Source organism: Rhinatrema bivittatum, chromosome 10 (genome assembly GCF_901001135.1).
Source record: "Rhinatrema bivittatum chromosome 10, aRhiBiv1.1, whole genome shotgun sequence".
Lineage (NCBI taxonomy): Eukaryota > Metazoa > Chordata > Amphibia > Gymnophiona > Rhinatrematidae > Rhinatrema > Rhinatrema bivittatum.
In genome coordinates, this window is record NC_042624.1 from 84,693,465 (window position 1) to 84,716,535 (window position 23,071).

Genomic DNA, 23,071 nt, shown 5'->3' on the forward strand with positions numbered 1-23,071 from the left:
GCATGGAGCAGCAGTTTCTACCCTTCACAAAAGGCACGAGATTACTACCCTTAACCAATTATCCTTGATGTTTTTGATGCAACTGCAACATTGCAATGCTCTCCTCTTTGATGGCAGGGGAGGGAAAAGGGGAATTGGATTCAGACGACAGCCAACTCTGGGCCCTGACTTTTACGGTCCGGGACACTGATATGCAGATATTCGGGGGAAAAAGCACAGGACAGCTACTATGGCCAGGTTCAAAAGCAAAGCACTTTCAAGCAACATTGTCTGAATTATCAATAAGGCTTCTCACCCCTATAAAAATGTCATTGTGGGTTTGACAGTTGCTTGGTTTTGATTGTAAATATTACTACCCTTAACATAAGGCTTGGGGGTAACCTGTATGGTGCAGCAGTTGCTACCATAAGAAAGAAACTTGCTGAGCAGACTGGATGGACCATGTGGTGTTTTTCTGCCGTAGTTACTATCAGGCCGATACAGTACAGTGCGCTCCGTCGGAGCGCACTGTTAACCTGCCCTTGGACGCGCGTTTTCCCTTACCCTTTATTCAGTAAGGGGAGAAAAACGCGCATCCAACCCATGGCACCTAATAGCGCCCTCAACATGCAAATGCATGTTGATGGCCCTATTAGGTATTTCCGCGCGATACAGTAAGTAAAATGTGCAGCCAAGCCACACATTTTACTTTAAGAAATTAGCGCCTACCCAAAGGTAGGCGCTAGTTTCTGCCGGCACCGGGAAAGTGCACAGAAAAGCAGTAAAAATTGCTTTTCTGTGCACCCTCCGACTTAATATCATGGCGATATTAAGTCGGAGGTCCCGAAGAGTAAAAAAAAGTTAAAAAAAAAATAAAAAAAAAATTTAAATGAGCCGGCGGCTGTCGGGCCAAAAACCAGATGCTCAATTTTGCCGGCGTCCAGTTTCCGAGCCCATGGCTGTCAGCGGGCTCGAGAACCGACGCCGGCAAAATTTAGCGTCGGCTGTCAAACCCGCTGACAGCTGCCGCTCTGGGTCAAAAGGAGGCACTAGGGACGCGCTTGTGTCCCTAGCGCCTCCTTTTGCCCGTTTCTACCGCACCACCTAATTTAAATACTGAATTGCGCACACCGGCGAGTGGCCAGTGCACGCGCCGGGAGAGCGGGCGTTTGTCCGCTCTCCCGTGGACTTTACTGAATCGGCCTGTATGTTGCTATGTTGGTGATTCTTCCAACCTCCCCTGGTTGGAGGCTGCAGGACACAGATCTTCTTCCTTGATGTAGTAACTCCTTCCTTTCCTCTCTTTTCCACATGCTGTCTGCTGCTGTGGCAACAGAAGGGGTAGGGGTCAGAGCAGGGACAGTGGCTGACCTGCTCCTGAGGCTTGGAACTGGCTATCAGGAGAGGAGGAGGAGGAAGAGGGAGGAGCTACCAGGAATACTGTGAATGATGTGCGGTGAGAGAGAGCAGCTGAAGTCTGAAAGTGGGAGAAGTGAGGAAGGAGTGAATGGCAAGGAAAGGTGAATGCTGTGGGGAAGGTGAAGAGGGGTGAATTCTGATAGGTGAGATGAAAACAGGTGAATGCTGGGGAGAGGTAAGGAAGAGGAGAACATTGGGGGGCTGAAATGAGGAGGGGATGACTTGGGGGAATGAGGATTGGTGAATGTCGGGGGGAGATGAGGAAAGGGTAGATGCCGGGGAAGGTAAGGATTGGGTGAATTCTGGAGGGGGGTGAGAAGGGGTGAATGACAGCTCCATGAAGTCAGCAATGCAAATGTGTTCTCTGGCACCTTTTCCTCATCAAAACCCACTCTGTCACTCATTCTGCAGGAGGTGTGAAAGGGAATAGAGGTGGTGAGAGAGAATTGGGAAAAGGGCATAGAGAAAATGTATAAGAACACTATGTATGTATCTGAGTGTGAAAGTTTACAAGTCAAATAACACCCAATAATTAAAACAAATTATTCCTATATACCCTTTCTTGCACATGTATACACACAAACACACACACACACACACACACACACACACACACACGGTCATACACACTCCCTCCCACACATACACACATTCTATCTCTCTCACACACATACTCCCTCTCTCACTCACACATGCTAGCGCTTTCTCACTCACATCCTTCCTTTCACACATACACATACACGCTCTCTCTGACTCACACACATATTCCCTCTCTCACGCACACATGCTAGCGCTTCCTCACTCATATCCTTCCTTTCACACATACACATACATGCTCTCTCTGACTCACACACATTCTCCCTCTCTCACTCACACATGCTAGCGCTTCCTCACTCACCTCCTTCCTTTCACACATACACATACATGCTCTCTCTCACTCACACATGCTAGCGCTTCCTCACTCACATCCTTCTTTTCACACATACACATACACGCTCTCTCTGACTCACACACATATTCCCTCTCTCACGCACACATGCTAGCGCTTCCTCACTCACATCCTTCCTTTCACACATACACATACACGCTCTCTCTGACTCACACACATATTCCCTCTCTCACGCACACATGCTAGCGCTTCCTCACTCACATCCTTCCTTTCACACATACACATACATGCTCTCTCTGACTCACACACATACTCCCTCTCTCACTCACACATGCTAGCGCTTCCTCACTCACCTCCTTCCTTTCACACATACACATACATGCTCTCTCTGACTCACACACATACTCCCTCTCTCACTCACACATGCTAGCGCTTCCTCACTCACATCCTTCTTTTCACACATACACATACACGCTCTCTCTGACTCACACACATATTCCCTCTCTCACGCACACATGCTAGCGCTTACTCACTCACCTCCTTCCTTTCACACATACACATACATGCTCTCTCTGACTCACACACATACTCCCTCTCTCACTCACACATGCTAGTGCTTACTCACATCCTTCCTTTCACACATACACATACACGCTCTGACTCACACACATATTCCCTCTCTCACTCACCTCCTTCCTTTCACACATACACATACATGCTCTCTCTGACTCACACACATACTCCCTCTCTCACTCACACATGCTAGCGCGTCCTCACTCATATCCTTCCTTTCACACATATACATCTCTCTGACTCACACACAGGCTCCCTCTCTCACTCATATACACTCTTACTCAGGCCTCACCTGTCCCTTCTTTTCTTTGTCTGCCGGCGGGATGGGCTCCACCAGGCCTCTCCCATCTTTTTTTTCAGCCACCAGCGGCTCTGCCAGGCCTCACCCCCCCCCCCCCCCTTTTTTTTTTCTTCAGCTACTGGCGGGATAGGTTCCGATGGGCCTCTTCTGTCTTCCCTCTTTTCTTCAGCTGCCAGTGGGATGGGCTCTGCTGGCAGACCTGACAGGTCCTCTCCCCTTATTTTCTTCAGCCACTAGCAGGATAGGTTCCGATGGGTCTCTTCTCTTTCACTATTTTTCTTCAGCTGCTAGTGGGATTGGGCTCTGCTGGCAGGCCTGGTGGGCCTCTCCTTTATTTTCTTTAGCTGCTGGTAGGAAGGCACTACCAAGCCTCTCCCCTCTTCTCCTGGGTCAGTAATGGAATAGGATCCCCTGATGGCCCAAAGAAAATGTTTGGTGAGGCCTCCGCTAGCCAGGGGCTTGTGCTGGTGATTTAGCGTCCCTCACCCCCCCCACCCCCCCCTCTAAAGGTTGGTGCTGTAGGTGCCTGCCTAGTTCACCTAATGGAATTGCTGGTCCTGCAGTAACCGCATTTTCCCTGAAAAAAATAATGTAAATCTGTAGTGATTGTGCAAGTTAAGATAACTTGTAGAAGGTGCCAGATGAAATCTCCTGAGAGATGACTTAAATTGAAGGTAAGGACCCTATGGTAAAATGGAATTGCACTGAATTCAAACCATGGAACAGCACATTTCAAGCTCAGAAGTTGTGCTGCTAATGCCTGACAGTATTATAAATCTGTTATGAAACGAGACCATGTAACTGTTTTACTAGAAAAGGGGGAGACGTGGTACACGGTAACTTATGCAGTGAGAATGTAATGGTACAGTCCACGTCGCCCTGCAGTTTTCGTGCTAATGGTATAGCTCAGTAGCTGCATGGGGAGTTTTAGCGAGTGTAGGAGCAGAGTGAGAGCCTCCTGAGAGCCGCTGAATGCTGCGCTGTAGGCACATGTAAATAAACCTGAAGTTGTGACAAATTACCTTCGGTGGCCCGCAACTCCCGAGCCAGAAGTTCAGTCCGGGGCAAGGCCTATAGATAAACATGATAGCTTCTATACAGAGCGCGCCGCAGATGTGCAGCCCCTGCTTGTAAACCGCAGCACCGGGGCAGCAGAGACAGCGGCTTAACTCCTCTGCATATTGATGGAATTATTTTTCCTGATCGCACTGTCTCTCGTCGGCCACAATGTGGGGAAGAGATTAGCGCTGCAAGAGCCCTCCGAAGACACCCTGGATGCTTGATTTCATGGACCGGCACCCGAATCGACAGTGTTTCGAGTTGGCTTCTGTTTTCAGTTAGATTTTCGCTGCTTGGACAAATGCATACAAATGCATTTAGGAGCCCAAAGGACAAGGAGTGGAAACATCTCTCCCACAGCAAAACCGTAAGTAAAACAAGAACAAAAAAAAAAGAGGACGAATCAAAGGCTGCAGAGGTTTTTTGTTTTTTTTTTAAAGCACAAACATTGCCTGCATCAGGCATTAACTCTGCGAGTGTTAATGCCATGAGCAAACTGTGCTGGAATCAGGCATGCCTTTCTCTTCCCCCCTCTGCAAGAGATGTGTTAACCGAAATGTAGTCTGCCAGCGGCTCGATCAGGCAGCTTTTACGTTCAAACAATCGTGCGGGAGGAGGAAAAGTTGGCTGGCAGTTTGTCCAGTGGTGGGGACTAAAAGCACGGCGGGATTCCCAGTGCATTACGGTATTTGCTTATGTGTTACGGAGCTCCCGGGCTTGACGTTGCTCCGTCTCCGGCGAGTAATCAGGGCTTTGTGCGCGCGAGGCTCCTTTCCCCGGCGCTGTTCCAGCCCCCGGGGCACACAGCCCGTTCATTTCTGCAGAGCAGCTTGCTCCCCCCCCCCCCCCCCCCCCCCCCCTTCTGACCGGTCGCGTACTTTACCCGACGGCCCGTTAGTGCAGCCCGCGATAGGGGCGCGAGCGTGAAGACCATTTAATGTTAACCCGGGACCGCGCTTGATCTGTGCAGGAGGAGGCTGAAAGCCGGGGCAGTCGCATTGGTTTTCGACTGTGGTGATTTATAAACATGAGTTTGGGTGGGGGAACTGTAAGAAAACTAATGTCACGGTGGGTGGGGGGAAATGGTCTTCGATTCCCGCACGGAGGGCAGAGCCCCTGGCGTTACCGTAGCGCCTAGCTTTAGAGACAGGGTCTCGGTGCCTCTGGGTTTCTTTTGTAAAAAAAAAAAACAAAAAACCCCCAGCGTCCTTTCGATACCTTTTGCTATCCCAACCTGTAGTGGGGGAAGGGTGTAGAGCTGTCGCAGTGAGGAGCTGAGAGGGAGAATCTCCCTGGCGACTTTGTGTGAGCTTTGGCAAGTGTGCAAGGGAGGACGAGGAGGAGGAGGATTTCAGCCACCAGATCCCGAAATCTCTTGCACGTAGATGAGTTCACGAGCAGGACTGAAAAAAAAAGCCCCCAACAACCCTGAAATCTGCTTTCACAGCCTCTTTTTAAGTACAGTAACGTCTAAAGAGGATCGTATGAGTGTTAAAGGGGGGGGGGGGACTTTTTTTTTTTTTTGGCTAGGCTTGATCAGCTGTAGAATCGGTGCTAACGCGTAGAGAGACTCCTATGTTTGAACAACTGCCTACCAAAGCATTTGTCCTAATTTGAACTGAAATTAAAACGACTGATTAACCACCTCAAGTACGGGCAGACCGTTTCTGCTGCTCGGCTGTGATTACAAGTGCACATATTTCTGGCGCGATCTGCTGACTTTGCAGTTTCGCTGGAATGGTAGAATAAGTACATTCTCTTTGCAACTCGTTAACGATCCCGAGTGCACTTTTATTGGAACCATGCATTACAACTCAAAAGTATTATGTTCCTTTTTTGAAAAAAATAAAAATAAAAAGGCTGCTGGTTTTTGACACTCAAAGTCTTTGAGAGCTATTTCTGTGTGGCTTTCCGAACACGGACGGGAAGAGCTTACTAGAGTTTCCGCCTGTTGTATTTTTACCACCTCGCCCCCCCCCCCCTTTTCTTTTTTTTAAGCTGGATTTCTAAGTAGGACAGGAGAGTGGTGCAATGAGTTCCTCGTTGCTCAGCGCCCCCCACCGGGAATTTACAAACAGGACTGCCGAGTAGCTCGCCGACCCCCGGCCTTTCATGCTGCCGCGTCGACACATGCGAGAGCACATTCAGACAGCCCCCCCCCTCTTTAAATCGCTCCGTTTTCTTTTCTCATCTGGACTCAATCACGCCCCCCCCCCCCCAAAGTAAGAGACTCCAAGCCGGGCATGTGTAGAATGCACGGGGAAATCATAACAGACATGGAGGGGGTGGGGAGGTCTCTTGTGAGGGACGCTGTATTTAGGGCTCCCTCGCTTCAGGGCTGCGCTGGCACAGAAGAAGGGAAAGGAAATTCAGCAGAACAAATATCATTTCGGGAGAGGGGGCGGGGTGTTACCGAGTCCAAAAAAATGGTTGTTCTCTTTGGCAATGTGAAATCTTCGGATTTGAATCTCAGAGACATTCGGTACAAATGCAACAGGAAATTTCACATGGCAGTTTTAGTAGACTTTAGATTTTAGTGATTTTTTTTTTTTTTTTCTGAGGATGTTTCTTACTTAATCTTCTTAGAGCTCACTCGCGTTGTGTGTGTGCGCGCGCGCGCTCACGCTTGTCTGCCCCTGGAACCCGTGAGAGCATCTCCAGCCCACCCTTTCCGGGTGATTTGGAAGGAAATCCCAGACCTGTTCCCATTCTGTTCCTTGAGCCTGAATAGGGCATCTCCTGGCCTCTGGCTTCTTCACCCTCAGCTCCTGCGATCTGGGGAGGGGGAATCTGCAGGTTCACGCGCCTTCCTCTCCTGAGGCCCAGGGAGGAGAGAGACCTAGCCCCACGTTAACCACCTGATATATGGAAGCGGAGGCCACCATGCACTGGTCATTTTTTTTTACAGGCTGCTGTAACAGCTGCCGTATAGACCCATGTTTTATTTCTTCTTTATTAGACTGTGTGCTACTTTAAACTCTCCTCCCCTACTAGTTTTGGCAAAAGGATAGATTTTACTGTTCCCACGTGTGTAGAGCAATGGGAAATGCTTTAACAGTGTCCACACATATCTGATGAGCTCCTTTTTAGGAAAAAAAAAAGTGCATGTGTGTATATACATGTATATATATACCTTCAAACAAGATGAGATGTATGCAGAAGCAGCAAACATTTCAGAGTAAGAAAAGGCAATTGAAGGATGCAGGAACATACTTGAATTCTTTGGCATTTTAACTAGAGATGCTGTTACAGTATTCCCCCTCCTTTTTTTTTTTTTTTTTTGCTGTGAGAGGCCCCCAATGAATGCATTATAGAAAACACACTTTCAAGGAGAAATTCTTCTAGCCTGTCTTAATAAAGTCATTGGTCATAGATTTGAAATGGGAAAGGGACATGCTCCACTGAACTCAGGCTGTCGCTTTATTCAACCACGATTGCATCAGATGTAAAAAGTTTAGCTCATACACGTATGTTGAAGAAGGTGGCAACAAAATGAAGAGAGCAGGGCTTCAGATTGCCAGATCTCCTTAGCAGAGTGGGCGGCATTCTTAGGGCCATATGTACTAAACGCTCGCCCCACAGGTACAGAATGGGGAAAAAAACCCCTTAGGACAACGAGCCCTTAGTTTGGTAAATTGCTCTTGGGTTATCACTGGTGGGTTTTCCGTGCATTTCATTGCAGAGGGAATTGTTCCAGGCATTCCCAATGCTGAGAGATGATGCTGATCCTGGATGCGGGATATTTCTATTGTGCCTTTACTAATTTAGATCTTAACGCCTTTAGTTTATCTATGCTGGTGAGCAAATGCTTGTTTTTACCTTGCTTTCTCCCTGATGTGGAAGGATATACCTGCCTCCTGCATCACGTTTCATCAGCAATCTTTACTGTACATGCGTCAACACTGTAAGTGAATATGGACGCACCAAAGTCCCTTTTGTTCAAGTATTTGTTTGTCTGTAGGGTTGTAAGTACATACACGGCTACCATATCCCTTCTTGCAAGTCAGCATCCTATAACGATGATGTAATGTCTTGTAATTTCACCTTTTTTTTTTTTTAACTATATGCACATGTACAGAGGGCAAACCCCAAATTGATATTCATTTACTGCCTCTAATCAAAATTACAGAGAATTCCTGGACATTTGGCTGTGCTCAGACTTTTTGACAGTTTTGTGCTACACTGGCGCGTAAGACGTGGTGTGAAAGGGTGAACACACCGTGTGCACTAACCTTTTAAATATTCATTGATCAGAACAGCCCCCCGGAGGAGCTGTGTCGTGAATAAGCTTGGCAGAGAGGCCTGATCTCTACAGTGTTCATGGATCCTTGGGGCGGAGTTCCGGGAAGAAGGCGGGCTCAGAGCTCCACCAGTATTTCACACAGGTGTTTAGAGAAATGTAAGAAGCAGTCTGCAGGCTGCTTGTGTGTGTGTGTGTGTGTGTGTGAGAGAGAGGCTGGATGTGGAAGCGAGCAGAGTCGCCTGGAAAGCCAAAGAGGATGTGTTTGGTGGAGGAGAGTTTGACTTGGTTTCCCCAAGGAATTAGTAACTGCTGGGGTTAAATCTGAAGAGCATGTTTCTTCCGTGAGTACACAAAACTGCTAAGACCCGGAGCCCCTGGTGCTTATTGATTTTATGTTATGTGGACCTTGTCCAAGATCCTTGCTGATTTAAGCCACAAGCAAAAGCAGAACAAGGATTAAACTGTTCATGTATTTGCCACACAGCTGTACCTGAGAAAAGAGCAGCGAATCGCATGGTGCTTGGGACTCGTTTTGTTTAAAAGCTTTTATTTCTGATTGATTTTTGTTTAAGTGAAGTGCTAGTTTGCACATTTAAAGTGGACCTCGGGCTGAAAACTTGCCATTCTTCTGCTCCTTGACCACGTGGGTTTTAAGAAGAAACTTAGAGCTCTGAATATGCCATCTCCCCTTTATTCATGCTGACATGTAAGTTAAGGGCAATAAAGGCACTTAACCCAAAACATTTGTAGGAACAGAGTGACTTCATATGGCTGAAAGCAGAGCATGCCAATGCAGGCAGTATGAAATGGGTATTCTAGCAGAAGTGAACCTGGGCTAGGACCAGTGAGTTTCAGTATATGAGTGTTTACAGGACAAGACTATGATGACATGAGCATGGTGGGGCAAGTTGTCTTCTAGGGCAGACATGTCAGTGGCTACCCTCTGATATGGGTCCCAGCATATAAGGCTATTACTTTTGGAGGTGCTGTATCATGTTAGTCTCTCTTTTTTTATTTTAGAAAAGGGTGGAGGGGAAAATAATACAACTGCTTTTTGCTTGTGCAAGGGGTTACTGTGCATATACCAGTGTGGGTTATGGGGGGGGGGGGGGGGGGGGAAACCTTAACCAGTTGATTTAATTTGATTAGAGAAATGCCTCCTGGGGTGTGATGATGTGCTTACGTTTTATAAAAAGATAGTTAAAAACCTTTTTCCCCTGGAACCTTGTTCTAGGGTTTGAGAATCATTAGCAAATGGATTGCCCATCTTGCTTTGTTTATGCAAAGCAAGGATTATTTGCCAATTCAGTTTAAAAATCTATGCAAACTTATTCTTCAGTGATCATAAACTTTAATATTTCAGTAGATTTTAGAAGTACATTACTCTTTTAGGGTTATTTAGAATATGTACAGCAGCTATTGAATGTCCCTTGGACATGTTTTACATTTTGTTGTGTCAGTGTGTCAGGCTTCTGTGCATTTAAATAAGGAAATTTTCCACTCAACACAGCATGCTTCACACCTTTCAGGGCCAAAAATGTTGTTTTGTTTGGGGCAAAACATGTACGTATCCAAAAAACAAAATTGAAATCCAACAACTGGATGAGTCTCCACCCCTCTGAGTCAATACCTGGTGGAAGCACCTTTTGGCAGTATTTACAGCTATGAGTCTTTGCACACCTGGATTAACCTATATTAGACCATTCGTCCTTACAAAACTGTTCAAGCTCTGTCAGGATCCTTGGGGAGTGTTGCTGGACAGTAGGTCATGCCACAGATCTTCCATTGGATGAAGTCAGGACCACTCCAGGTCATTAACCTTTTTGTTCCTGAGCACGTCCTGTGCAGCTCTGGCTGTGTGTTTCAGGTCATTTTCGTGCTGGAAAGCGAACTTTAGTTCCAGCTTCACCTTTCTTGCAGAAGGTTTTCCTCAGGGACTTTTTCTGTACTTTTCTCCATTCATCGGCCCTTCTGTCCCGAAGAGTGCCCTAGTCCCTGCCGATGGGAAACGTCCCTATAACATGATGCTGCCGCCACCACCACGTTTCACAGTAGGGATGGGGTTCTCTAGGTGATGTGCTGTGTGGGGTTTGTGCCGAACGTAACACTTTGAATTCAGGCCAAAAAGTTCTGTTTTAGTGTGGTCAGACCACCTACCGTACAGGCCAGGTTTGTGGAATGCTTGGGATATTGTCACATGCATGGTTTGACAAGCCTGTAGCTCTTTCAGAGTTGCCGTTGGCCTCTTGGTTGCCTTCCTGATCAGTCTCCTTTTTGCTTGATCTAGGCAGGGTCTTTGCAATGCCGTATCCCTTCCACTTCCTAATAATCATCCTGACTGTAAGGGATAGTCAAGGACTTTGCAGTTCTTGTAATACCCATCCCCAGATCTCTGCCTTTCCACAGGTTATTCTCATGGAGTCCTTGGTGCTCATGATTGAGTCTTTGCTTTGAAATGCACAGTCCAACATAGAGAACCAACTGGAACTGCTGAATTTATCCTGTCACCAGGTGAATTGGTTCAATTTAATACAAGTGGAGTAGCTGGGGCCAATTCACTTGGTGGGTGCTTTTGAAGGTGATTGGTTAAGTATTTAGGATTCTACAGAAGTAGAAGGGGATGGACACTTATCCAATCAAGCTTTTCTATATTTTTATTTCTATTTCATTTTCTAAGGATTTCTGATAGTTGTGGGGTAGGATGTGTGCACACAAGAACAAGTATTGGTTTAATGCATTTTACTTGTAGGTCAGAAGGTGAACATTTGGGGAAGGGGGTGTAGACTTTCTATAACTACTGTACATTTTTCTATTTTTGGTTACGAGCATACCTAGTAACGTTTGGGGTTTACTTGCCCTGAGATTTGGATGTGACATGTGCAAGGAAGGGACAGAGGGAATTTCTTCACTTTTTGCAGGTAGACGATAGCCCCAGACTTTGCCATCAAGGCATAATACATCAGCCTGCTGAAAAGTTGTATAAATGCCTGTGCCGTCATTTCAGAAACGATTATGTGTTCTAGAAAATGTTAATGTTCCACTTCTCTCTCTTCCACATTTTTCCTCTTTTCTTTTTTTTTCGTACATGCCTTCCCTCACCACCAGCTCCCCCCTTCTTGCCTGCATCTTCTCTTACCAAATTCAGGGCTACTTGTGTTCCTTTTCTTGTATCCTTTGCGTAGGGGCCTGCTTTCTCTCCCTGTGCCTTCCCCACCTTTTTCTTCTCTGCCCTCTGCTCTCCCAAAAACTGTTCTCTTCATCCCTGATGGCACTGTCCTCTCTCTCCCTTGTTCTCTGTTGTGCATCTCACCTTCCCCCCCCCCCCCTCTCTCTCTCTCTTCCATGCCCTCTGTCCTTCTCCATCCTTCTGACTCCCAACCCTTTCCCTTCCCTCCCATACCACCATGGTAGTTTGCACACCTGTAAAAGAACTGTGGATGAAGATACTAGCTCTCCCCAGCAGATGAGTCAGTGGTGCTGCGGGCACTGAGAGGATTAGAGCTGAGGCAGTGCATGTGTACAATCCTGCCATGTCCTCATGCCTTTTTCATTAAGTGCCTGGGTCCTGGAGAACCTGAGAACTCTCGGAGACCCGGAGTGCAAGTTCAAACACCAGACCCTCCAGGTCAACCTTGGCGCGTTCCCAAGTATGCCTAGAAATCCAGGAATATGCAAGCAGGAACATATTACAGACTCTTAAGTATTTGGAGGCAGGATGCTTTAGTAGTTGGAGCACTGACGTATGAATCAGGAGAGGTCCCAGGACCTGAATTTAAGACTCCCCCGCATATATGATGCTGTGTGACTTTGGCCAGTTCGCCTTTATTCTCCCCTGCCACGGTTTATCCAACCATTAGTTGGGTAGCATTAACAATAATAACATTGTTCATTCTCTCTTCCTTCTTTGGAAGTTTACATGCTGTCTAGGTGCCAGAAATGTGCTTCCAGCCCATCTACCCCAGAGGTTTCTATACTACCAAAAACTTGTAAAGTATATTGCAACCCTGCTTGGATAAAATATGCCATATTATATCAGTATAACTGAAGAACTTAGATTAGGAAGTTCAGCTGTCTCTGAAACACAAATGGGAAGTGCCTGGATGCTAAGTGGCACATTACTGGACCTATCGTGCTTTCTTTGGCTTCCCTTGATGCTTATGTGGCTGGCACTTCATGCTCATGGTTCACTAACATTAATTGAACCCTTGGGGATACCTATGTGCACTTTTTGGCATTTTGCAGAATAAAGCCCACGAGTGCTTGCACGCTCAGCACATGCTGTATGCAACAACCGAACTGTGCTGTCAACTTTTCCACTATTCAGCAGCATACGCTGCTGCTTCATAGCCTGAAAATCTTTGTAAGTTTCCTTTTAGTCATAGGCCTTTGACTTTTTATGTTAGGCACATCATCTGCTGAGCATTAATCCACGGAACCACTCAAGGAAGCGGATCGTTGTTCTAAAACTCCTGCTGACTCTCTGATGTAACTTTTTTTTTTTATTTTGTTTAAATTTCTAGTTTATTTTTTCTAAAAATAATTTTTTTTGCACTCAGCTGCTGACTGGATGGGTGGGTGTGTGTGTGTGTATGTGGTGAGAGGGGTGGGGGTGGCGGAAAAGGAAGAAGTGTAACATTTTAGGCCAGAACTTACTCGGAAGCTGAGTGAAAAATATTGCTTCCTGGCTGCGATTTCTGCTGTGCTGTGCTGTTGGTGTAATAAGGCAGACATCCTTCTCAGCCCTTCCTGGCCAGAGGAGCCTGATTGTGTAGAAGCTGCAGATTCCTGGAGGCACTGACCTTGCATTTGGCATGACCTCCTACCACTCCTGCTCACGGTGGACCAGCATTATTAGAACCACTTGCAGTGCAGAATCTGGGTAGCCGAATTAGTACTGTAGAAAATTGGGAGTGTTTATAGGTTGTGATATACTTCATAGGACCAGTAATAAAGATATTATCTTACACAGCATTGATTAAATATTATTAATGCTTAGTCAGACTTACAAGACATATTAGTTTATGCCATGTACTTAGTGCAGGAGATGTTTTTGCATTTTATTTAGATGAAGTCTATAGAGCTGACACTTTTTCACATTTTTTCTGTGTTTTTTTTTTTTTTTCTACTAGGAGAACCCTCCTTCTTCTCTTTGCAATATGCACATCTGCTGGTGCTGTACAGACACGAGGACAAGGTGGGAGATGTAATCTTTTTGATTCTAGAATGTTTGCCTAATTTTGCTTTCCTGAATTTTTACTGTTAATTACTTATTCTAGCACTGACCTTAAACTCCCCGCCCCAGTTTTTCCAGAAACCCATTACAGAAAATGCCACCCCGGCTTGGAACCACAGTGATGGGAACGATGACCTTTTAAAAATGACTCATATCTTCTGTCCGCGAAATTGCTTACATTTTTAAGCGTCCCCCTATAAAAGAGAAGTGTTGTGCAGGGGAAAAGGCTCTGATTGTAATGTTGTTGTTCGTGGGCGTCTTGGAGAGTGGCAAGCTGTAATTTAATTACCTTCACACTCCTTGTGGCTCACCAGCGTTACCAGCACTTATAATGAACGCTTAGTCTGCCATCTCATCCTGGAATGGAAAAGTGAAAGTAGAGCGAGCCTCTTTTTGTAATTGGAGCCAGTTAATTTTTAATATTTTTTTTTTGTTTTTGGGTGGAAAGGCAGTGAAAGAAATGTGCTATGGAAGTCTGGTGTGGCAGGGAGAGATTCTACAGAGAAGCCAAGAACCCTGAACGCCAGCTGATGTCTAACCATGCTGCAGGCCCTTCTGTGGTATGCTTTAGATGTATGACTAAAGAAATATCCTTAGCTACTAGGGCTGTGCATTTGTTGGTCATTCGTTTAGCACTACACCTGTAGGTGTCTGTGCTTGTACAATGGAAAAGGTACGCGTGTACTAAATATGCATGAACCTTGAAAACGAATGATCAACGCATGCACATCCCTCTTCACCACTTTGGATCTTCTCTCATTCCACTGGCATGTGACTTTGAGAAATAAGGAGAGAGAGGACGTAGGAAATAATGTGAAGCAAATGTGTCTTATTGTAGTAATAATTTTGTTTTGCATAGCATTTCATATCTAGCTTGGTGCTTTGTGGACTCTTATTGTGTGAAACCCAGAGGTGTGCAGACAGTTGCGCACTGGAGTACACCTCTGCAAGACAGAACTGAATCCCTCCCAAGCTTTATCCACCAGGGACGTAAGGTGACTGCTGAAGTTGGTGGTGCATCAAAAAAAAAAATGGTTGCTTCTATGTGCTCTAAAACATAGTACACCCTCCTACATTACCCTGTGAGCACTACTTTCTTTGATGCAAAAAGCCCATCAAATCTATGCTCATAGCAACCCAATCCTTAGCGGGAGCAATAGCTAAATAATCACTGAATCTACTAACAGCAGTTACAATAAAACATGTCAATGAAAAAAATATTTTCTGCAAGAACATTCAAAACTGCTTTCTGTATGTACGTGAAATTAATAAAGAGCAAACTTCTGTTCCAAATAGAAATGAGGAAGAGAGAACCATAATGCCATAAAAGCCAGCAATAAGTACCACTGTTTTTATAGCAAGAATTAGTTACACAAGAACTGGACCTTTAAAATACAGACAGACCCCTCACCAAATACAGAATAGAAACATGCCAACAAAAACTGAACTGGAAACCACAAGCCCAACTGTGTTATGCAGTGCAACAATGGAAAAACAGAAACAAATCATCATTCCTCTCTAAACATTAAGTGCTAAAATTGGAGATTATAAAACACCATTCATAATATTAAAACAATGCTAATAAAAAGAATAAATGTCAAAACAGCAAACATCCAATAATTTAAAAAATATTTCATAAATTTGTTCTAATTTATCAAACACCAATACAATATTTCAAAACCTCTGAATAAATCAACCAATTAAAACGTGTTCTAATATTATATATATTTAAAAACAATAGAAACATCAAACTACACCCAATAGTTAACTTCTAAGGATTAAAATATCTCCTGCTCTTCATATCTGGATCTTTTGATTTCTGGTCACCCTGAGATCATCGTGCATTAGGGGAGGTAGGGCCACATAAACTATCTGCCCTCTCTTTCACATGCCAATGCTTTCAAACAGGCTCTCTCTTTCTCACGCATCTATTGTGTGTGTATACATGTGCCTGTGTGTGACACACAATATACACATACAGGCACATAAGCTCTCAGACACATGCATGCACACAAGCTCTCACACACACAGCTTCTCATATAGACATGTACGCACACATACGTGTACACAGGATCTCACGCAGACCTGCACACAAGCTCTCACACTTACAGCTTCTCATATAGACATGTACACACACCCACAGGCTTGCACACATACGTGTACACAGGATCTTACGCAGACCTGCACACAAGCTCTCACACTTACAGCTTCTCATATAGACATATACACACACCCACAGGCTTGCACACATACGTGTACACAGGATCTCACGCAGACCTGCACACAAGCTCTTGCACTTACAGGCTTTCGTACAGACACAGACACACGACCTTCTCTTCACTTGAGGCCATGGCAGGATGGGCTCTGCCACAGCCCCACTAGCCTCTTCACTTTGGGCCATAGCAGATGGGCACCGCTATGGTCCCGCCAGCTCTTCTTCGCTTCGGGCCGTGATGGGATGGGTTCTGCCATGGCTCCACCAGCATTCTCTTCACTTTGGGCCGAGGCGAGATGGGCACCACAGCCCAGGAAAAGTTGCGCACATGCGCAGCTTAGAGCTGTATGCCTGCTTGCGTGTGTGCCAAATGTTTCCCGTGCACGTGTGCGGCTTAGAGGGCATATTGGTGGATAACAGCAGTTATTTGCTGGGCGGAGAGCCAGAGAAGACGCAATAGCTTTCCAAGTCGGAGGTGCACGGCACGCCCCATTTTAGTTGGTGGTGCCTGTGCACTATGGACACTATGCCCATGATATCCACAGATTTTTGGCCATTTATGCAGCTCTTTTGCAGAAGTGAAATTTGTATGTGTTTTGCTAATGTTACCTGCTGCGATATGGCATGTGTGTCCTCTGGCAGTCTGCAGTCTCATTGTTTAAAAGGAGCAAAACATTTAGTTAACTTTTTTTTTTTTCTTTACTTAATGGAGTATAATTGTAGTAAGTGCTCTGGGGGTCAGGAATTTCTTGTTTGTTTGTGACCTAAACTGCAGTTCCAGGAAATGCTCTCCCCCTTAGGGTCCTTATTTAATTATGCAGGCAGAGAGAGCTATTAGAATGTTCTCTCTCTACACCTTTTGGAAAGCAGCAGGGTGCGACTGGCCTGGAGAATAATACAATGTTTTTTTATTTTAAAGACGGGGGAATCGATTTGGATCACTTCTGAAATGATTTGGGAGAGTGGGAGTAAAAGGCTATAATTGACACTCTCGATGCTTTCTGCACTTTCTTTTCTTGCATAGGTTTTTTTTTTTTTTCCTAGAGTTATATTTTCGTTGCAGAAATAAAATCCTTGGGCAAAAGATGTGCTGTTTTCAAAACGATGCAGAGAAAACTGACTTAGCAAACATTTTGGGCAAGGAATGAAGGTAGTCAGAGCAGTGAGTTTAATGTATTTGTTATACCACCTTTCCAGTACAAATCAGTTATTTACATGTCGACCTTCATATGAAATCATGCGACATTCATGACGTACAATAAAAGATGACATTAAACATAATTTACAATACAGTGCAAAAAATAAAATCTAAACACTACAGTGGACATATTTAGTAAGCTGGCAAGTGGTCAAGTTATCTGGCTGAAGTTAGCTGGATAAATTGTCCCGGATGTTGTCCTGCTGAATATACTTGTTTAAAGTTTACTATGTTTAAATATAACCAGTTAGGTTTCAAAGTTATCTAGCCTTGTGTGGTTAGACAACTTGCTCCTTAACCAGATATCTGAAGATATTCTGTGGGTGTGTGCATGTATACATATTTTAAGATTTGTATAATATGTAGTTATTCGAATAAAGTAATGATGTTATGTAAGTATCTTTAAGATGGTGCATGAGTGATGTTTTACCTTAGGGTTATTGTGTGTATGTATATATTCAAATAACTACATATTACAAATCTTAAAATATGTACAAAGACTATCCATATATTAGTTGGTCATCGTTGTACTTAACATTGTATTTTAAATACATACATTAAAAAAAAAACTGTGCCAAACCTTGTTATATAAACAGACAAAATAGTTTTTTCAAAATTGATGCTACACACTATGTTCCCCTTAAAACACCATCAAAAGTCAATCTCTCTCTCTCTCTCTGGGTTAACCCTCCCACCCCATTCTCTATCCTCTTTTCCATAAGAAATGTCCTAAACTGCCCCTTCTTTCTGTCTCTGTCTGCCGGGATTGCAGTTCTCAGATGTGGTTCTGGCTGCTTCCCTTGTTACGCCTAGCAAGCTCATGGACTGGCTTGGTAGCTCAGAAACCAAGTGCTGTGCACTGCCTTACGGAAGATCCCAATTTGATCCCTGGGTTGGGTTTTCTGATCCCACGGAGGCAGCATTCACAGCTTCCTGGGAGGGAGTTAGTCAAGATCATTGCTTAAGGGTGGCCAGATTCAGAATTCAGAATTGCAAGCTTCTGGAAGGAATCCTGGTGCATGGCTCCCAAACCCAGGGCTTTCACTGGAAAGACCAGATTAGCTATGTTTTTGGTTGGAGGTAGATATACATACCTGGGAACTTTTGATTTCCAGTTACTCTGAAATTGGATTAGCAGGAATGGGAAAGGGAAGGGTGGAAGTGGGGTGACATGCACACAAACTTTCTCCTCTCATACACAAACACTTATCATATTCACATGTTCACTCTTATACTCATTGTCATGTTCACTCACATTCATTTCTCTCATTCTCCCACACACACATGCACACTCGCCCACTCCATGCTTACCCATACTCTCACTTCTCTCTTTCTCCCAAGCACACACACACACACTCATGCATGTGCATTCTCTCTCCCGGCCCCAAACTCATCAATGGCAGGAACCTCCTCCTTTGGCTTGCATGGCCAATTGGATTCCTGCTTCTTCCAACTGTGCGGGCCCCCACTGCTGCTCTTCCTCCTCCTCCTTCCACCGAACAGGCCAAAAGGACTCTTTCTCCCTTCTTTCTGTCCGCACGGCATGACAAGGCTCTGCTTTCCTCCTTCCCATCTATGCGGCCAATGGGACCCCCCTCCTTTCAGGCAGTGTGGGCCCAGGTGATTTTGTCTTTCGGGCCTTCAGCAGCAGCAGAGCGATACCTGGAGATTTCCTTTTAGAATTCTGCAGTCTCTCAGTCACATCTGGAGTGTTCCCTGAGATGTGGGTATAAAATGGGCGGTGCGGGGGGGGGGGGGGGAATTCCCAGGTAATTGTGAATGAAGCCAGATCCCAGCCCTGGTTCCAGCTGAGCTGGACTTCCAGATTTAAAAAAAAAAAAAAAATCTATCTGTTCAGCATTATTAGGGGCAGGAAGTGTCATAAATTGTATTTTTTCCTTAGTAAATTGTAAATGTGTCATTCTTTTCAGTTCTTTGTTCTTCGCTTCAGGGTGTAGTAATGGAGTTCCTCACTGTTTTTTTGTGCCAGAATTTGCCTTTATAGTTCCGATGTAAATCTTTACTGCCAGGAGATTTCCTTCTTCCAGTGTTGGGCAGACTACAAAAGAAGAGGGGAAAAACGAGCGAGAAAGGAAAGGAAGAAGGGCACAGGAGGAAACATGTGGGGTCCCCGTAAAGGAGGACCAGGGGCACACATGTGCGGAGACACTGCAGAGTGGAAGGGGGAGGGGGAGGGAGACTCTAGCAGCAAGAGGAAGCGGTTCGCTGGTATTTTCTGATGTACATCACAGAAGCCCATAGTCAGTAAGCTGGCGAGCAGATGAGTTATCCCGCTACCGTTAGCCGGGTAATGTGTCCTGGCTATTAAGCATGCACCAGCCTAAGGTTATCCTGCTGCCTTTAGCCAGATGACTTTAAACCTAACTGGCCAACTTTTCAAAATGGCCGGTCAGGTTTTAAAGGGACCTATCCTTGCATGGCCAAATAATTTGCCACTTAACCGGATATCCCTGTGGGGGGAAAAAAAATATTTAACTGGGGGTCTTGCGGCCTAATTCCCCCCCCCCCAACCCCCACCACAAATATCTAAAATCTCCTGCTGGCCAAGGCCCCCCTCCAAATGTAATGACATTCTCTGCACTGGCCCTCCAGTGCTTCCCTTCCCAGTAAATAGTTAAAAAGAAAAAGGTGTCTTCGCCACCCTCCAGTACCTCAGGCTGGCCTCTTTTTATGGCCCAGGATTGCAGTGATCCTGGGCCTTTCCAAAATTTCTCTGGGCAGTAGAGCTGGAAGCGTAATCTGTCAGTGTAACTGTCCAGTCCTGGACCGCGGTATACTGCAATCCTGGGCCATAAAAAGGGGGCCACCTTGAGGTACTGGCTGGGGCCTAGTGAGGATGCCTCGCTTTAACTGTTTACCGGGGCTGGGAGGGCCTGTGCCCGTAATTTCATTACTGCTTACATTTGGAGGGGCTTGGGGGCTCCTCCCACAGCAGGGGTTTTTAAGACATTTGTAGGGGGGGGGTGGGAATTTGGCCAGGAAGCCCTCTTATTTATTTATTTTTCCCTTAGCAGGACCATTAAGAGATCCAGTTAAGTGGCAGGTTCTCTGGCCACACAAGTCCAGATGACTTAGCTGGTTTAAGTTAAGTAATGCTAACTTAGCCAATTTTTAATTCCTCCCTGGAACGTCCCTATATTATCCAGTTAAATTTTAGAAGCATAATCAGTTATCCGTCTTAGCCGCTTAAGTGAGAGAAATATTGAAAAGTCTGCTAAATGCCTCTGACTGTGGACAACAGTAGGATCCAGAATTGCTGTGTAAGCATTGATTCACCTTTCCTGCAGGTGGGTTCATGAGCGAGTACCCAGTGATTGCCTAGCACTGTCAGGTGTAGCACAGAACGTGGAGGGGATTTACCACCTCCACCACCCCTCCAGGCTAATCTCGGGGTGAGCAAATCCTGACCTCTGCCAGGTCTGCCAGCAGCACACGCCTGCTGGTGATGGAACGGTGCCCGTCCTTGCTGTCTTTCTCAAAATGTATGCAAGGCCTGCTGGGTCCCATTCAAACCTTGATAGCAGAGGCATGAGGAAGCCCGGCGCGGCTGCACTTATCAGGTTTGATTGCTAATTAGGATCCGATGCTTCTGCATCCGCCTCCTGTCTTCTTTGTCGCTCAGACAATTTATGTGGACTGGGAAAAATGAGGGAGCACTCGACCTAGCACCTACCCCCTTCATCTTGGGATTCTGAGTTTACAAGGAAAAAGCTGGGAGGGGGTCCTGCTGCATCCACTCCTGTATGCAGTTTGATGTCGCCTGAGCTTGGACCTCTGTGAAGAAGCTGCTTGTGCTCCATTTCCTTCTGCTGAAATCTGACAACTTTCAGGACCGATAGGGAGTATTCCAAATTTTGCTTCAGTGCAGTAGCAGGATCATTCGGGTCTCGCGCTATAACTAAATCATACTGCAAGCGACAGCTAAAAAAAAACCTGCCTGTATTTTACAAAGACCACGCGTGTCATCCCTCTCCCAAGCAGACTGACAAATATGTCCTTACGCCCCTCTGATGCAAAAGAACAGCACTGAAAGGGTCTGCAATAAAATTCTATGTGGCACAAATACATTTTCTGTTGTTCAGAGCATAGACAACCCTGAGCTGATTTCCTAAGAACGCCGTCAAATTCTTTCCCCATGTTCGATCAAAGTCATCGCCTCTACTCCCTCCTTCCCAATCCCTAATCCGTGCTTCCCTGTCCTAGGCTCCAGAGGTCAGTGAGGTCATAGGGGGGGGGGGCGATGTTGCCATGCAGGGCTTGTTTGGCAAGAGCTAGCAGGAAGGAAAGGGGGAGCCCACCCAACCGCATGGAATTTTGTCAGGAACGAGAATCCCATTTTTTACTCTTCTCCCTCCAGGTGTGCTTATACGGTAACCAAATCAGCCTGAACGGAGGAAACGAAGACACTCTTGAGTGCCAGATGGGCATTTGAACTTGCCCCAAGTCTACCGATCAGGAAAAGAAGAGCGCCAGCTCCTCTCACATTATCTGAAAGTGACTGTCCCGTCACTCAGGTCCTCCACCCGGGGCTGCGCCCAAACCATACATTAGGGGGGCACAGTGAAAAAATAATAAAACGACAAGAAGAAAAACCTTCATCTTTATCTTTTTTATTTGCTCTTCTTTATTTAGCTTTTTTTCCCCTGTTAGTGTGTCTAATTCAGTTTAGAGCACTTGAAATCGTTTTAGTGTACGTGCTAAAATAAAGTTTTTTCTTTTCTTTTTCCAATGAGAAATGTCACAAAACTAAGGAATAAATTTCAGTGTGTTTTTATGTTTTAACTGACAGCACTATGGGGGTAACCTGGGTGTGGGTAAGTGGATTTAGTGGCCTGAATGTCCAGGCATACTTTTGTAATGGGCACAAACTTGATGTCCTACAAAAGAGCAGGACGGGTGCAGGGTATTACGTGCCCTAGGCAGACCTTCAGTCTTGCACCCTCTCCCTTAACCACCTGCCTGTTGGCGGGCAGCTCTTGCCCCATTCAGCATCTGCCTCTCACTCTCCTCTCAGACTTTGCCAAGTCCTGCATCCCTCTCCCTTTGTTCCCCTGTCCAGCATGTCTCTCCTCTCCCTCCCCCACCCCAGCAGCCTCCTTATTCTCTACTCAGTTTAGTTTATTTGAGTTAGTGAATCGCCTTTCTTTGAAATTAAGACCATATACAATTTAAAAACATCAAACATAAAAATATAAATTACATAAATGAAACACCTAAATTCTAATTAAATCACAACACTAAAATTATACAATAAATAAAAACAAACTTAAATATGATAAATGACAAAAACGAATATAATAAAAAGCAGACACAAAACTAATAGACATAAAAAAAATAAAATGCTCATTAAGATTATTCCTAAAATAGCTAAGTATATATCAAAAGTCTGAGATTGAGTGACCACATTACAGCTGAACAGTGAAGACATCTGGCTATATGGTATCAAAAACTCTGGACAACAGGTCTTTAATTCTTTTCTGAATTTTCTAAAATCCTTTTTGGCTCTCAGATATTGGCAAAGTATGCCAGAGCCAGGGTGCTAAGTAAGAAAAACTTGTTTCATGAATATATTCAAGATGAATATCTTTTGGGGAGGGTAGTCTTAGTATCTCAGCTTGAGAGGAAGGCAGCAAGCCCGAGGTTTGACGAAGAGCTAAAAGCTGTGCAAAGGAAGGCAGTGTTCCCCAGCAGGGAGCTTTGAATGTAAAACAGTTTATTTTAAATTGCATTTAATATGAAACAGGCAACCAGTGTAGTGTGAGTCTTGTAAGAGGGGAGTGACGTGATTGTTTCTCTTTTGCCCAAAGATGAACTTGGCTGCAGTATTCTGGATTATGTGAAGTTTATGGATCCAATTTGAAACGAGTTTGTGATATAGGGAATTGCAATAATCAAGATGACTTAAAATGAGGAAATATACAGTAAGAGACTTGAGATCCTG

General features: G+C 45.2%; 1 protein-coding gene across 2 annotated transcripts in view; it reads left to right on the forward strand.

The window, feature by feature from the left end:
- The first annotated feature begins 4,100 nt into the window (after nucleotides 1-4,100).
- Nucleotides 4,101-23,071, forward strand: part of COL24A1 (collagen type XXIV alpha 1 chain) — a 554,101-nt gene continuing 535,130 nt past the window's right edge. The window contains exons 1-2 of one of the 2 annotated variants that reach the window (XM_029618163.1): nucleotides 4,101-4,587; nucleotides 13,593-13,657. In XM_029618163.1, coding sequence (XP_029474023.1) covers nucleotides 4,532-4,587; nucleotides 13,593-13,657 — 121 coding nt within the window. In that variant the 5' untranslated portion in view covers nucleotides 4,101-4,531. Of the gene's footprint in view, nucleotides 4,588-8,670; nucleotides 8,805-13,592; nucleotides 13,658-23,071 lie in introns of those variants that run through there. The other variant, XM_029618164.1, reaches the window with a different exon arrangement.